Source organism: Drosophila gunungcola, unplaced genomic scaffold (genome assembly GCF_025200985.1).
Source record: "Drosophila gunungcola strain Sukarami unplaced genomic scaffold, Dgunungcola_SK_2 000001F, whole genome shotgun sequence".
NCBI classification, from domain to species: Eukaryota; Metazoa; Arthropoda; class Insecta; order Diptera; family Drosophilidae; genus Drosophila; species Drosophila gunungcola.
The window spans coordinates 6,660,950-6,676,972 of record NW_026453197.1 but is presented as its reverse complement, the minus strand read 5'-3'; the positions used below and the strand labels follow the sequence as shown (position 1 = coordinate 6,676,972).

At 41.7% G+C, this 16,023-nt stretch overlaps 7 protein-coding genes across 13 annotated transcripts; 3 read left to right on the top strand and 4 right to left on the bottom strand.

Moving 5' to 3' along the window:
- Positions 1-57: 57 nt before the first annotated feature.
- On the bottom strand, positions 58-1,466 carry LOC128263547 (PI-PLC X domain-containing protein 2). Of its 2 annotated transcripts, none has more exons than XM_052998668.1 (2): positions 1,261-1,415; positions 58-1,205 (listed from the first exon to the last, which is right to left on the bottom strand). In XM_052998668.1, exon 2 carries the CDS (start codon positions 1,184-1,186, stop codon positions 323-325), a length of 864 nt encoding a protein of 287 aa, XP_052854628.1. In that variant the 5' UTR covers positions 1,187-1,205; positions 1,261-1,415; the 3' UTR covers positions 58-322. The 2 variants fall into 2 exon arrangements, with proteins under 2 accessions (XP_052854628.1, XP_052854627.1); XM_052998667.1 differs by having other exon boundaries at positions 61-1,200; positions 1,261-1,466.
- Positions 1,467-1,867: 401 nt separating this feature from the next.
- Positions 1,868-3,332, top strand: LOC128263541 (pyridine nucleotide-disulfide oxidoreductase domain-containing protein 1). Its single transcript, XM_052998660.1, has one exon. It carries the CDS (start codon positions 1,868-1,870, stop codon positions 3,287-3,289), a length of 1,422 nt encoding a protein of 473 aa, XP_052854620.1. The 3' UTR covers positions 3,290-3,332.
- LOC128263554 (transcription initiation factor TFIID subunit 13) lies at positions 3,264-4,032 on the bottom strand. Its single transcript, XM_052998680.1, has 3 exons — positions 3,887-4,032; positions 3,493-3,835; positions 3,264-3,424 (listed from the first exon to the last, which is right to left on the bottom strand). The coding sequence occupies exons 1-3, from the start codon at positions 3,929-3,931 to the stop codon at positions 3,402-3,404; spliced, it is 411 nt and encodes a 136-aa protein (XP_052854640.1). The 5' UTR covers positions 3,932-4,032; the 3' UTR covers positions 3,264-3,401.
- Positions 4,033-4,549: 517 nt separating this feature from the next.
- On the top strand, positions 4,550-6,661 carry LOC128263537 (protein nessun dorma). The gene is made up of 3 exons (XM_052998657.1): positions 4,550-4,761; positions 4,841-6,341; positions 6,405-6,661. The coding sequence occupies exons 1-3, from the start codon at positions 4,617-4,619 to the stop codon at positions 6,565-6,567; spliced, it is 1,809 nt and encodes a 602-aa protein (XP_052854617.1). The 5' UTR covers positions 4,550-4,616; the 3' UTR covers positions 6,568-6,661.
- On the bottom strand, positions 6,660-8,362 carry LOC128263542 (angiopoietin-related protein 7-like). The gene is made up of 2 exons (XM_052998661.1): positions 6,992-8,362; positions 6,660-6,931 (listed from the first exon to the last, which is right to left on the bottom strand). Exons 1-2 carry the CDS (start codon positions 8,197-8,199, stop codon positions 6,796-6,798), a joined length of 1,344 nt encoding a protein of 447 aa, XP_052854621.1. The 5' UTR covers positions 8,200-8,362; the 3' UTR covers positions 6,660-6,795.
- Positions 8,363-8,577: 215 nt separating this feature from the next.
- Positions 8,578-9,449, bottom strand: LOC128263551 (28S ribosomal protein S18b, mitochondrial). The gene is made up of 2 exons (XM_052998677.1): positions 9,053-9,449; positions 8,578-8,980 (listed from the first exon to the last, which is right to left on the bottom strand). The coding sequence occupies exons 1-2, from the start codon at positions 9,340-9,342 to the stop codon at positions 8,650-8,652; spliced, it is 621 nt and encodes a 206-aa protein (XP_052854637.1). The 5' UTR covers positions 9,343-9,449; the 3' UTR covers positions 8,578-8,649.
- A 258-nt stretch (positions 9,450-9,707) lies between these two features.
- LOC128263548 (plasmanylethanolamine desaturase) lies at positions 9,708-15,629 on the top strand. Of its 6 annotated transcripts, XM_052998671.1 has the most exons (7): positions 9,724-9,866; positions 10,183-10,355; positions 12,729-12,960; positions 13,883-14,094; positions 14,157-14,375; positions 14,439-14,608; positions 14,671-15,629. In XM_052998671.1, the coding sequence occupies exons 3-7, from the start codon at positions 12,732-12,734 to the stop codon at positions 14,759-14,761; spliced, it is 921 nt and encodes a 306-aa protein (XP_052854631.1). In that variant the 5' UTR covers positions 9,724-9,866; positions 10,183-10,355; positions 12,729-12,731; the 3' UTR covers positions 14,762-15,629. The 6 variants fall into 6 exon arrangements, with proteins under 6 accessions (XP_052854633.1, XP_052854634.1, XP_052854631.1 ...); XM_052998673.1 differs by lacking the exon at positions 10,183-10,355 and having other exon boundaries at positions 9,708-9,866; XM_052998674.1 differs by lacking the exon at positions 10,183-10,355 and having other exon boundaries at positions 9,716-9,866; positions 12,607-12,960.
- Positions 15,630-16,023: the final 394 nt, after the last annotated feature.

Genomic DNA, 16,023 nt, shown 5'->3' with positions numbered 1-16,023 from the left:
AGCATTTAATTAACAAAGTAAAACTGAGAGTTGAGGCATTGAAAACATATTTTAAATATTATAATGTGCTAGACTTAATTTCGAAAAAATATTTGTACATATGTAGCTGCTTTCAAATAGACATTTAAAGTATTTTTACCTCCAATATCACTGGTTACATACCAATTGCCTTTACAAAAGTTTATCACGATTTGTAAAACAACGTTGTATCAAAAGAAATATCTTTGAGATATAGTGTAGCGATGTGGTTTGCTCATTATATAAAATAGTTCCCACATATTTGAGCGTAAAAACGTAAAAAACAAATCTTTTCAGACCAATTTCAAGTATATTCCTTTTCCGGATTAGCCATACTTACCTGCAACTTTGTGTTTAGCTCCAGAACCCAATCGCAGAACTGTCCCTCCTTAAGGTTTACAAAATCGGCCAGGAACACATTCACCCTGGGCTCCTCCGTCGGCTCAAAAGGACCCGGGATCTGCTCTTGAATCCATGGCTGCAGCTTCTTGTCCACCCGCTTGGCTGTACTTTTCAGGGTGAAGAAGAGCCGGAAGGCAATATAGCGACCAGTGGGCGTGATGAGGCACTGGGAGACATATCCCTGCTGGGGCTGCCGTGACAACAGAGAGTCCTCCAGAAAGGATTGCAGCTTCTTGACACTGGCTTTATTCGGCCACGGTGTGGGCCACGAATAACTGGGCCAGAATCTCAGGGGCAGCGGAATGGGACATCGCCGATAGATGATCACCAAGTTGCGTTGCATCTCCAGACAGCGGTTCAAGGTGCAATCCTTGAGAGAACCATCGGCGGTAGAGTACAGACGATGGCCAAAGAACTGGATCAGATCCTTGTGAAGCTGCTGGTGATGGGCCACTGTCAGGGCATAGAAGTGCTGCAGATCCAGGATGACAACCTCCCCGGGGTGCGAGTCCACGAACTGGCGAATCTCCAAGAGCGGCTCGAAAATCTCCATGGCAAACAGGCCATGGCAGTAGTAGAACTTGTCATCCTTCTGGGCTATCCTCAGATCGAAGTACCGCACTCCCAGCTGCAGTTGCTCCAGTGTCCCGGCGGATTGGGTCCTGCTCCAGCGGCGCACGAAGCAGGGAAAGAAGCGATGCCATCGTCTAATGGAAGTTTCCGCATCGGGCGCTAGCTTGGACTTACTATTTATGCCATAAGTCATCGAGTTGTGGGAACCTATACTAGATTGGCGACGCTTTAATTAATTCCATTGCTGGGGGGTGATCTCATCCATACCTGGAATGGCCAAATTAATGATCGAAAGATCACGCAGTTCCACGGGCAAGTCCCGCATCCAATGCTCCCTGGTCATGGTGTTCTTTATTCTTTAATTGGAGGCGTGTAGACACTTAACTGATTAAAAGGCCACGGCAATACCGTTAAAGTTGTGTTGATACTATGCCTGCCCATAAATAATCCAGTGGCTTTCGAGGGGGGGTTTGGAAATGTTTTAGTATTTTAGTATGGCTGTCTACATTTCTGGTATTTATTGATCTCCAAATTAACCAAATCAGCTGACTAGCCCGCGAAAAATGTAGACTTTTAAAATAAATATAAGCTACAGTCGAAACATTGTGGTCAAACTAAATTTAGATACTCATTTATTTCGAAATAAACAACATATGTACAAAAGTAAAAGTAAAGTAAAGTTAAAGTAAAGTAAAATATGTAAAATGTTAAAAATTATTCTTATTTTACCTTTAATCTACATTTTTCCCCAGCCCCAACCAAACTTCAACAATCAGGCTCCACTGTAATGTTTTGATATCAGCTGTTTAGTCTGTGGTTAGTGAATCACCTTCCATATTTCGTGATTTTACTTTATTATTATTTCTACAAGAGGATGCCACGGAATTGCGAATTCCTGGTGGTCGGTGGCGGCATCGCTGGCGTTAGCTGCGCCGAGTCCTTGGCTATCTGCCGACCCACTGCGTCCGTCCTCCTGCTCACGGAATCCAGCATTGTGAAGAGTGTCACCAATCTTGTGCCGGTGGCTCGATATCTCCACAAGTTTGATGTGCGGGAACAGGATGTCTCCAAAATGGGAGCCACCATCGAAACGCTGGTGGACCAACTGGAACACATCAACAGCCGGGAGCACTGGATCCGCACCAGAACGGGTGTGGTGGTCAACTATCTCTATCTGTGCTTGTGCACTGGCGGAGCACCCAAATTATTTAGTTCCGGTGGTGCTAAAGAATCCCGAATCATTGGCATTCGGGACACGGATTCTGTGCTGGAACTACAGCGCAAACTGGCGGCAGCCAAGGACGTTCTGATCCTGGGAAACGGGGGCATTGCCAGTGAGTTGGCCTACGAGCTAAAGGATGTCAATGTCCATTGGGTGGTTAAGGACGCCCACATCTCGGCCACCTTTGTGGATCCCGGAGCAGCAGAGTTCTTTCAGCTGGCACGAAGTGAAGTAAACACAAAGGACTCATCCCCAGAAACGGCCATTAAACGTATGCGATATGGTGAAGTGCTGTCCAAGGAGCAGAATAACAAGCACGGAGCTGCTTTGGGTCCGGATTGGCATCGCACCTTCGATTTGAGTGGGGCAGCTGGAAAGTCGGATAAACGCCTGCCAAAGATCTATTACAAATCTCACATAGACTCCTATAAGGAACTTTCCGACGGATCAGGTCTTGCAATCCAGTTGGGCCACGAGGATGGAAGTTTGGAGAAGCTAACCTGTGATTTTATTGTTTCCGCCACGGGAGTCCTGCCGCGTCACGAGTACACCAGCGATTGCCCACTGAAGTTTTCCGAGGATGGTGGCATTTCCGTGGATGAAATGATGCGTACCAATGTGGAGGATGTTTACGCTGCCGGTGATGTCTGCACGGCCAGCTGGGCACCGGCTACGCACTGGTTCCAGATGCGCCTGTGGACTCAGGCCCGCCAAATGGGATCCATGGCGGGCCGAAGTATGGCAGCCGCCAGTGAGGATGAAATCGTGTACCAGGACTTTTGCTTCGAGCTCTTTGGTCACGTAACCAAGCTTTTTGGCTATCCTGTGGTCTTGCTGGGCCGCTTTAATGGCCAGGATTTGGGCAGGGACTACGAGATCCTGGTGCGCTGCACTCGCAATAAGGAGTACATTAAGTTTGTGCTGCAGAATGGCAGACTGCGGGGTGCTATCCTCATCGGGGACACCGATCTTGCCGAGACCTGCGAGAACCTCATCCTAAACGGCATCGATTTGCAGCCGTACGGCGATGATATACTCAATCCCGATATTGACATTGAAGACTACTTTGATTAGTTTATTATGGGCTAGCTTAGAGTATTAAAAACTTTTAGAATAATTCGTACGCTGGAGCTTACTGCTAGGATTGGCTTGTTCCTGGATTTGGTAGTGCTTTTTTGGGCCGCTGTCATTTGAGCTTGCCCTCGGTGCCTGAGAAATACATATAGGTCTTAAATAAGTTTATATCTTTATATTGGAGAACTTCTGGCAATACTCACCCACATACTTGATCTCGTCGAAGGCCTTGCGCGCCTTCTTGAGCTCCTCGTTCATGGTCAACAAATCCTTGACCCTGGCGTATTTGCGTTGATCTTTGCGCACCAGGAAGATAATGTCCTCCACCTGGACACGACCAGTTCGCCCGATTTCCATGGCCCGGTGCGTGGTCTCCGCGATATATTCAATGACCAGATCCTCCAGCAGATCTACGGTTTCCGTGTACGGGTTTTTATCGTCGCCAAACCCAAACATCATGCAGCGCAGCTCCTTGCTGAAAAGGCGCTTTCGTCCGGAATTTGTGGACACAAACTGGTCATCATCGGCATCGTCATCAAAGTTGAACTAAAATAAAATGCATTTAGTCAGGCTCCTAAATTTTCGTATTGTTCTTACATCTCCGCCTTCGAAATTCTCCTCTGGCATATTATTTGAGGCCATTTTGGTTTAATTTTTATTAAATATTGTTTACACGAAAAAACACCGCTTTGAATGAGTACTTTAAACATATGATGGCATCGATACTGGCAGTAGTGCTGCCCATTTTCGCTTCGGAAAACTAGCTAATAGCTAGAATTAGCAAGAAGGCGTTAAAATAAAGCCAATTTTAATTTTAAGGAATATATTCTTTGTGAAGGTTTACCATAAAAATGTGTTATTTTTATGTTTTCTTTTATACACAAAATATAAGTTATTATTATAATTTGCATGGAGTAACAATTTTCCTGGACATTATAATAGTTTTAAGAAACTTAAACAAGAAAGCTATTACTTGAATTAGATACGTTTAATTTTTAATTTGAATTCAATAGTTTTAACTTGTTGTTGTTAAATTCACGCTTGAAAGTTGTAACTAAAAATAAATTTTTTTAAAAATTTATATTTTGCTAGGTTATTAGTGTAGTTTTTTACTATAATTTCACATTCAAAAGTAATAAATAAACAATAGCTAGATTAATATATAATTTAATAGCCAGTTTCTATTGGAAAAATAGCTAAGCTATTTTAACGCAAGGTTGCAGCGGCCGAGAACTCCGCCCGAAATATCGTTATCGAAGCCGTCGGTCTGCACACACATTTCAAAAATCTTCAAACGCCTTTAAACTTGTCCGCAAAAAAAGTGAAAATGGAAGTGTTTACCTTTGAGAAATCCTTTCTGGAGCGCCTGAAGGAAGCGGAGGCGGTTCTCAAATGGGAGGGAGCCGTGATGCCCGCCTCTCAGGTGCGATCCGAGTGGAAATCCTATGTAGAGCTGCAGATCGAGCCTGCAGGTAAGCCACCCACACTGATGCAGAAGACAGAGACGAACTAATTTTGATCCACACTATTTAACATTTATATTTGCCAAAGGCTGGCAGGCAATTTGGAAAATACCGCGCGTGATTTGCGAGGATCTAAAACTCCGGTATCCCACCATTGTTTACGGCTACGTGGAGCAGGTGATCTTCGAGGAGCTGAAAGCGGTCTTTGTTGTGACCGCCGTGCAGGACAACGATGTCCACCTGCCGGAGAGCAACGAGGTGTCCCTGGTGGAACTGTGGCCCACGGTGGAGCAGGAGAACTCCGCCCTCAATGTGGACACCACGGCGGACTGCATCGATCGGCTGAGGTTCTTCTATACCCATGTATGGATGCCCTGGGACAAAGACTACGACGATGATCGCGACTGGGTGCAGCAGCATCTGCAGGCTCGCATTCAGCTCGTGTGCGATCTCAGCAAGAATAGGCTACCCCGTCCACTGGCCGTGCACATGCGCACCCTGCTGACCGAAGCCAGTTACATCCAGCAGCGCCTGGACTTCCTGGAGCTGGATCTCAGCGATGCCGAGAGTGACGACGAGGCCGTTGAACTCAATGACAATGCGGCCGAGCCGGCCAGGAAGCAGCCCAAAACAGGCAACGCCAATGGCAGCCTCAATGTGTCCAGTTTGCCAGTGACGGATCTGATGTGCCTGCACCTGCGCATGGCCATCATCAGGAGCGAGTTCGAGATCCTTGAGAACCCAGAGATGAGGAGGGCTTACAGTGAGCTGCAGTCGAACAGCTTGAAGCGACTTCGCAGCTCATCGGGAAGGACCAAACAATCGGAGGATCTCCTGGTGGAGCGGGCTCCCATTAGCCATGTGGTTACCGTTCCGGGGAAACTGCAGCAGCAGCTGGATCTGCTGAAGCTGGCCCAGTCGCTGGTCGAGCCGGAAGCGCAGGTGCAGTTGGCCAACACGCTGCAGGATGTGCTGAGCATCTGCCAAAGCCACGATCATATACTCCTCTCGCCCGGCGAGCACACCATCAAGTTTTTGGAACACCTCAACGACAATGGCAGCCTGAGTGGCCTGATCCAGCCGGAAGCTATACTAGCTCCGGCTCCAGACCTCTTCAAGCTGCCTGTGGTGTCCTCCAGTGACGAGGACAGCACCCTGCTGGTAATTGATGGCGACTATAGCCTGTCGCAGCTGGTCCTGGACTGCCGCCACGTACGTCGGGGAATTCTGCTGCGCAATGGCACCTTGACAATGCGCGGATGCCGCCTGCTGGGCGATGGCAACTCCAGCACCCAGGAGGGCATCGTCTGCATGCCAGGCGCCAGCGTGGAACTAAAAAGCTGCCTCATCGAGAACTTTGCCGTGGGCATTTCGATGCGATCGAGATCAAGCGCCGAGCTGGGCAGTGTCCAGTTGAAAAACTGCAAGACAGGACTGGAACTGCTGGAGAAGACGGTTTCGCTGAATCTGCAGGGCAGCAAATGCAGCTTCGACGGCTGCAAGCTGGGAATCTTGGCAGATGGCTTGCCCTTGGGCGAAAAAAGAACAGGAAAGTCAATAATACTGAAACAATTTAGCGAACTGCAGAGGTAAGCAATAATATGATAAGTGAAGCCTCAAATTTTTAAACTGTTTTTAAATTTTTCATACAGATACAATGAGGACAACTTGCTTGGTAATTGCAGCTTCAACAATTGCGCGAGAAATGTGCGCGTTTTCAACGAATCTGAACAACTGCTGGCTCAACGCTCCCATCAGCGACTTTTAGAGGAGGAACTCGGTGGCGAAAATAAGGAAAACATTCAAGTGGTCTAGGGGTATCATATGCATTTTAACAACTAACTCTTTTTTCCCATTAATAAGCAACAACTTGATAAACAAAAATATAAAATTAGCGCTAACAGAAATATTGTATCGTCTCCATTTATTTCTCTACGTTTTTATGATCATTTTTTAATTGCTTTTTCATTGATTCCATATATTTTTTTAATTTTTAATTTGTATGTAATTTTTATCAGATTAACTTGGTTAAAAGTCTTCGTTTTAACCGGATTTAGGTCTAATCATCATTTCAGCAAAAGTCAGCGAGATTGTAAAGTCGAAGTCTTTCCATGTACCCCAAACAATTCCGTATACGTCTTGCTTCTGACCATTTTTGTAATATTTTCCATTAAGTGAACTGCAAATTTAAATATTTAAATTAAACAAATTCAAAAAAGTAATATCTAAGCTTGCATACCTTTTAGCACATTTGTTAAACCACCATCCCCCATTGTGGCCCTCTGCACAATTTCCAGCACTATAGTCATTATCCCGGTCATATGTGCTGAACTTTACTTTCCCATGGTATCTTAGGGAGTCTCCTGCCGTACCAGAATATGTTCCTACCGTTTTTAGCTCATATGACTCCGTCTCACTTCCAACTTTAAAGTGATCGTATTTGGCGTAGCGGCTGGTTCCATTTATATCCCGAAGACTAACATAGAGTTCGTAAGGTTGTGCCTCTGTCATGAGATGCAATTTTTGGAGTCCAATAAAAAACTCTCCATTAACGTCCCCAAATCCATTTTTATAACTATCCCAGTTTCGATTGAAGTCCACTGATCCGTTCAAACGCCTCTGTATTGTCATCCAACCAGCTGAATTGCAAGGAGCTTCAAATGCATTTGTTCCTCGTATTTTCATGTTATAAATTCCAGAAGGACCTTTGCTGGGACAACTATCCAATCGACTGCATCTTGAAAGCATTTCAGTTTTTTCAGTTAGCTTTTCGGAAACGGACTTTACTTGATTAGTTAACTCATTGATTTGATTTGAATTTTTCAAATTCTCCGAATAATGGTCATTGATTTGAGAAATTTTGATTTTTAGACGTTCATCTTTGTCTTTTATTTGTTGATCTTTTAGTTGTATAAGTTCTTCTTTGTTTTCAATCAGTTCAGTTTTATCTTTCATTTGATCTTCCTGTATACGAATTAGCTTATCTTTGTTTTCGTTTTGTACTTTAGCAATTGCTAACTGGCCTTGCAATTTTCTTATAGTTTCATCATTTTTCTTGAGCTGTTCAGATTGGTTCTTAATTTTATCATCTTTTTCTTTAAGTTGTTTACTCATCTCTTTAATTTGTTCATCTTTCAAATTAATAAGTAATTTACTGGTCTTGTCTACAGCTTCCGCGTTTGATAACTGTATCTGCAAGTCCTTTTTAGAGGATTCCAATGTATTTATTTTGATTCTTAGCTCATCGCTGGCATTGGCTGCTCGTTTTAACTCAACAAAGTGATCGAGAACGGGCTTGAACACCGAAAAGCAATATGAATTGCACTGATCTTCGCTATTCTGATTTTTAGTTTCTTGCTGCAAATTCTCAACAGGATCAGCGACTGAAAGAACTGGCTCCTCCAAGAGCAAATATGACAAAAACAACACTAATAAACTGGACTTCATTATATTGCAAATGTGCAATGTTTCACAATCTACTCAAGACTAAACTGAGCTCAAAAGATTTAACGCAATTATACATTCATTCGCTTTAAAATTCTCGTGATAACACATATATAAAGAAAATTATTCAAACTATCACTATGTATAAGAAAATGAAATGATTGTGCGAGCAAGTTTCTTATCATGTTTTGGAAAGCTGGGGAAACCATGTATATTTGTAATGCAAATTATAAATAACAGAATCTGATAGAAGTCACAAAAAATATTTAAGGGAAATGTTTTGCGTTACAATTTTTTTGTGCAGTTTCTGAACTATAATTTTTCACATTTAAAAAGCAAAAGTTTTGATCTTCTGTATAACATCAATGAACAGTCTGTTGCTTAATTTACTATAATTTCTCTTCACTCTTTTAATAAACCAGAAAAACATTAACATATGCACTCAATAAGTAATTACGCTTTCTGCTTCTGCTGCTGACCGTAGTACTCGCTGTAATCGTACTCCCTGAAGGGCACATCGTAGGTTAGGTATCCGGAATCGCGAGCCTGCTGCACGGCCACCCTCAGACGCAAATGGCTCTTCTGGCACAGGCCCGTCTTCGAGTAGCTGAGCACGTCTCCGTTGTGGGGCGAGATGAACTGCTCCAGGAGTTCCGTGTTGCGGTAGTCCAGCACGAGGTACTCATCGCGGCAAATGGGGCACGGATTTCCGGTGGTGATCCGGTTCTGGCGGATACATGTCTTGCGCGTCTTTCGTGGCGCATACATGCCCTTGTGGTTGCGCCTGAAAAGGGTGAGGTCATGATAAAAGAATTTTTGATTGCTTTCAGATATGTGAGATTTTAAGTGGACCTACCGATATTGCGTCCACACAAAGTCCTCGCCGTAGGTTTGTTTGTAGGCGGCGCTCTTCAAGTAGCGCATTGATGTCTCCACAGGGATAATCTTACTGCGATCTTTTGCATCCGGTGCGGAACTGCTGGAGCTATCATCGCCATCGACTTCGGTGGATTCCGCATCCTTTTCGTCGGTGGAAGTCGAAGTTTCTGCCTTGCAACGGAACCCACTGGCAGTGTGAATAGCTCCGCGACTATTCCGAGTTATGTTGACCAGGCCACCATAAATTCCGCGTGCAATGGGCAACATTTTAATTGAATAAATACAGTTTGTTTTCCAAAAAATGAAGGAGACGACGTAACAAGGCAAATTGCGTGCAGCCGGTGAAACAGCTGTTTTTCAACAAGCTGGCAACGCTTATCAAAGTATCGGCATCTGAAACAAGCATCGATTATTTCATAAACCTATTGTCGATACATACGGGATACAGGGATGGAAAATCATTCATTGGGGTATTCCCCGTTTTCAAGTTTATGCCCAAATATAATTAGTTCATAACTTAAGTCTTTTCTACAGGAAAAGGTCAAAGTTTTATAATTCAGTTTGTCTAAGCAATTTTTGTATGTGTCACAATTGAAAAGTTACCCACGAAAAACCCATATTCTCGACAAATTATTAGACAATAAACATTTTATTTATAATTTAAGTTAGGAACCAAATCGGAAACCACAAATCAACGTTTGCACTTGTTTAACTGTTAAAATGAAACATTTTTACCCCAGTAAGGACTTTGGAACTACAGAATTTGGCGCTTGGAACCGTTAAAATAAACCGTAAGATTTGCACATGACCAAACCAAACGCAACGGTAAAGGGCGACACACCACACTCGCACCCACACACATGCAAAATCGGGGCATGAATGAAAATGGCTGCGACGTACGATTCGTTTTTGCCGTTAGTTTAGTTTCTTTCGGAATTTACTGGTGCAAAGTAGCGGTACTCTTACTGCGCTCGTGTGTGTGTGTGTGGGAGAGTGCGCGGTGTGCGTACCCGTGTGTGTGTGCGGTGGGGCAGCCTTAAATCACGTGCATACAAAAAAAAACCACGGCATTTATTTACCTTTGAATGCCGTTATAAAAAAAAATAGAGGACGCCGACTCCCAGGTTCGCTGTAATTCAAAGTCGGTAATAGCTCGCCTAAATCGCTTGCGTGCATAAGTTTGTTGGTTCTAATCAATATTTGGCAGACGGTCATTTAGTTTTAATTGTTTCAAGAAATACCTAAACTTCGGAGTAACAACAACAACACCTGCGACAAAGGTGAGTCAATTTTCGCTTGCCTTTATAAATAGAGCCGCACTGAGTATTTCTTATCAATTGCAAAAGGTAGCCGCAACAATAAACAGTGCTATAAATACCGCTATGCCAACTACAAATATTTAAAATAAAACGAGAGCGCATTTGGCAACCGATCAAAAGCTGATGGTTTTGTCACCCAAAAAAAAAAGGAAAAGAAATGGGTGACCCTTTTCCTTTTTGCCCCTCGGAAAAGTGCGCCCTACGAACCAAACTTTCCCAGTTTTGGAGTGTCTTTCGCGCATTTCGTGTAATAAATTGCTATTTTCCTACGGCGCCAACACGAAATCGTGGTTACTTTGTGCCAAATTAATACCTGTTGGCTGTGCGTCCCCCTTTTTTATGCCTTTCGCGAGCAAACAAACAAACAATTAGTCGGGTGCGCAACTCGAAGGTTGGAATTCTCTAAGTTTGTCCTAGTTACAAGGAAATATAATGGGTTTTGGTTTAGTTCAGCGATTTGAAATATAGCCAGATAATAATATAGTTCAACAGGTAAAATTTATGAAATATCGATTTAAACAAAATCCTTTAAAAATGTATAACCATATTCTTATTTTAATCTTGCTTGGGGTCGATTTATCAAGGTCATCCTAAGATTTGTCATAAAGTTAATTTGCTAACACACCTCAATATCATATCACCTTTAACTAAAGGCAATGTTCAAAGTAAATTACGTTTATGGTTTGGAATTCCAAATTTCTTTGTGTTCCCAAACACATAATTATAAAATTACGACTTTGTTTATGTTCTTAGATGTAGAATTAAAGTAAGCTTTAAGATGTACATAGATCATACCCGCTTAGTGTAGGGTATCCAGGACAGGCGTGGGCGTTATTGAAGTCGGCGCCAAAGAATTTAGTTGTCGGCATTCTCATATTCATTTTGGGTTTCTCGGTTTACGACTCCCCACCACCCACCACCCAGCACCCACTATCCGGAATAGCCCCATTTGCGCCCACAACTCCAACGGTTCGCATTTATTTTTGAAATTTGAATCAGCGCTCCACTGGTGTTCATTCCGTCCGACTCTTGTTTATCCTGCCCGGTGCACGTCACACGGAAATGTTTGCGTTTGCCAGGGGGCGTCAGATTATGGGTCCTTTCTGTCGTGTCCTTCGAGACTCCTGGGTTCGGAAACTCTAGGTGCTATATGTGTGGCCACGCGTGTTTCGAGCTTTATCAATAGGTTGTTGCCAGTTTTGATTAATGTGCTTTCACCATTAGGTTCCCCTTATGACAGATGGCCTGTAGGAACTTTGGAACAGTTAATTTGTGTTATATTTCCGATGCCGAATGGACTAATTAGTGTAATTGCGAGCGCATTTGTTGATTTGGATCCTTAATTGATACAAAAAATCTACTGCAATCAATAAAATGGTGATTTTCATTAAATTTGAGTAGGCCAAATTACTCGTGTTAATGCTTATTTTGGAAATAGGGATGCAACGCATTTATTACCAGCTATCTAGACTGTCCTTAAAAGATCTTATCAAATTTTGTAATACCCTAAGATAAGTAGGTATACGATTTTACAGTTGTTTACTGTGAATAACAATATTATTTCGCATTTATTTGAAGCCCAAACGAGACTTTGTTTGTTATACACTTTTCCCGCCCACATTTCGTGCTAAAGCACATTTATCACCGAGGAGTAACCCATCGAATATAAAAACCAAATAACAAAGAAACAAATAAGCTGCTAAAAATATAATCCTTTAGCCCCTCGTATTTGCCAACCTACCCCAAAAAAAAAAAAAAAAAAAAAGCGATAGCGTTCACAACAATTTAAATACCAATTTGCCTAATTAAGGCACCTCTAGACGACCGCGCCTCCGCCTCTGCCACTGACAACTCAACTCGTTCGGTAGAGTTAGCTTCTGAATCCCCACAGACCGGTCGTAAGTCCAAAATATTGCGTGACCCGTCTGGTGGTGGGTTTGGCCAAGGGGAAGTCGGTGCAGCTGGACAAGTAATGACATCAACGCCGCCACATGATGGGATATCCCTGACCAGAGGTCATTGGTGGGAGCTACGCGACGGTCAGTAGTCCTTCGGATACGCTTCTTTTACTCAACTTGTTAAAACAAAAAAAAAACAATCATATTAAATTAAATGTATATTTTATAAATGTACCAACCCACCTGGTTGTGTTGGCCTCGCAATCGTTAATTATGTAGACCCGACCAATTGATCCAGATGCCCCTGTTCACAGGCAATCGAATCCGGTGGCCTGCCTGACATTGAATTCAGGCATTGCATTGTCAATCAGTCAGGAACCGTCATCAAGGCCTTCAAGTTGTTTATTCGTCCACTTTCAATTCCCAACCCCCGCAGACGATGACAGCCAAAAGCGATAGGGACATTCTGGCCAACTCCATGTACGAGGATGACCCAAATGGCAACTCAGCGCCCACAACCACAAAGGACCAGGAATCGGATAAGCCGGAGGAGGTGCTTAAGGTCACCACTGGCGCCATAGCCACATCCAATAACCCGGAGATAGCTTCTCCGCGCTGGGGACCGCAGAATAAGGGCGCCCAGGAACTGGCCTCGTTATACAGTCCAGGTGAGCTTTTCCCACAGAATAACCCTTTTTAATCTGGAAAAGCCTGTGTTTTTGGTTGACAAGGGGTAGTTTTACTTTAGAGTTTAATATTCCCCAGTTGTACTAATAATCAATAATGAAACCGACTTCACTGACTTAAAAATAGGCCAAAAATATTGTTATCTTGCTTAGACTTTTAACATTTCTTATATATTAAATTACAAAAACTGACGAGAATTTTTTTAAATATAAAAATTTTATTTCAAATAGTGTCAACGTATTTTTCCGACAATTCAATTCACACACGATAAATAATATAAATATACAAATGTATTATTTTTATAATTACCATTAAAATCATGCGCTACTATTATTTGTTGTTCATTTTAATCGTTGGAACAATAAGTAAAAAAATTACATTGCCAAGCAACTCTTTTTTAAAAAGTGATCATTGCCTAATTTTTTCAAGTATAAAAAGTCAAACTTCCATAACATTTGTATTAAAGCTTAACCTGGCTCTGCCTTTTTGAAGAAAATGTATGAGAACATAAAATAATATAATTTTTTTGTTTGTTAGTTCATGACTATCGTAAAAAACCAACTCGACCTTAACTACTGGCTTATATATGACACGACTTTATGCCAACACTCTTAAAAATGTGCAAAAATAAAGTTGAGTTTTACGAGTCACTTTCTTAGTAAATGATTTTTAATGAATAAAGCAGATCATAGTTCATAGTTCATAGATGTCATGAGCCCCCCATTACGAAAAGAAAGGGAACTATAACTATAACAAAAAGAATTTATTTAAAATTATTAAACTGTCTGACTTTATTGGTATTAAATAAGACTAACCAAAACTGCAACCTTTTAAGCTCAGTTTTCTTTATATCTATTATTTATTGGCTTTGTATCCTAAAAAACTCTTCATTTTCCTTATCAGGAAAGCGCGCTCAGGAAATCATATGCGTATACACCTGCATTGGCCTGATGATCATCAACCTGGCCCTGATTGTGAGGCACCTGCGTCTGGAGCGGATAAGTGTGGCCTTTTTGTCCGCCTTGTGTGGCATCATCACGGCTGATTTTGCCTCCGGATTGGTGCACTGGGCAGCAGATACATGGGGATCCGTGGATCTCCCACTGCTTGGAAAAGTGAGCAATAAATAGAGAAACCCAATGCTTTGAAGACCATTAAATAAAATATATTTTTTTAGAATTTCCTGCGTCCATTTCGAGAGCATCATCTGGATCCCACATCAATAACACGTCACGATTTCATTGAGACGAACGGCGACAACTTTATGGTTGGCATACCAATCCTCGGCTATTTGGCGCACTTTTTCTACATCAGGTCACCGAGCGAAATTCAGCAGCATTTCGGCTGGATAGCCTATGTCTTTCTTTGCTCCATATTTGTGGCCATGACCAATCAGGCAAGGCTTAAACCTATTTTGCCTATACTAGTGGTTCTAATTTGTTTATTTACTTCAATGAAGATACACAAATGGTCGCACACCTACTGGGGACTGCCGAGGTGGGTCCTGTTACTCCAGAGCTGTCACATAATCCTGCCACGCAAGCACCATCGCATCCATCATGTGGCACCGCATGAGACGTACTTTTGCATCACCACCGGATGGCTTAATTGGCCACTGGAACGCATCAGGTGTGACCTAAAAATGGGAATAATTTATGTTTGCTTTAACCATCTAACGATGCCCCTTGCAGATTCTGGTCAACATTCGAGCTTATCATCGAGCATTTTACGGGCCTAAAGCCCCGCGATGACGACCTGAAATGGGCCAAGAAACTCACATAGATTCGCTGCCCAGCGGACTGTATATAGGAAACTTGGACCAAGCAGCCTTAACTTTCTAAAAGTCATCTTCAACTGTTATCATTATTATTATTGAAATGTTTTGCACAACGAAGTAGCTTTAAGTGAGAGCAGATTACATACCTGTAAAGTTAACTGAGCAAATGGCATAGTTCTAAGTTGCATGTTTGTTATTGATAGTTTAAGTTAGTGTTTTTTGTATAACTTTTATACACACCTGCACACACTCGCACATTAGAGCGCATAAAAATACATGCATTCATTGATCTCGCCACAAATTAAACGTACTACGAGTGAGCCTTACGTATACCTAAATAATAAACAATACAAATTACTGAATATTAAGCACTGGCTTGTCGGATAACTTTTTAAAAATTTACACAAAACAATGTTAATTACTTGATAAATAAGCTTAAAGAGCAACTGATTTTTGTACCACATCCAAACAAAAAGACATTTTTAATACATTTCATCATCGCAGCTTTTCGATGGCTATAAAATAAACTAATTTATTTACAACTATACATAAATATATACAAAATACAAATTAAACTAGGCGCTGTATGCAATCAAGAACGTGACTTACAAATTTTGCCTTAAAAGAACATTTTTTATATGTATATGATATGAACAATTTATGGAAAAGCGGATACAGATTTTAGTATGCACACTTTTAGTGGCAATTGTTAAAACTTTTTTGAAAGACCAATTTTGTATAATTTATTTCCAAAAAAGTCGTACTACTAGATGGCTAGTTGCTTGTATAATTTGATGTGTTGATGCGCAACACAGTAGTTTTAAGGCAGCAATATTAATTGTGATCTGAATAAATGAAAACTTAATGCTAATATTTAATTATGTTTTAATTACATGCTTTATAAAAAAAATAGTTTTGAAAAAAAAGTCGAGATCGCACTTTCAACTTTTAAAATGTCTGGAATAAAATGTTGCGATCCACTAAATAAATTCAGTTATTAAATGCTTTAACAAAGAATTAAAGCTTTTTTTACACAGGGAATTACAGTCAGAAGTTTGTCACGCAGCGAAGGATTCATTTCCTTCAAGATATAGTAATGGTAAAAAGTATTAGAATTGTGGTTTTAATTTAATTAAATTCGGACAGCAATAACAAATAGCTTCCATTGATATTTTCTTTTTATTTAAGTCTCTTATAATACACTTTAATAATCTTGGTTTATGTTTTAATGGGCCACAGATCAGCTGTTATCGGATGGCGGATGTTG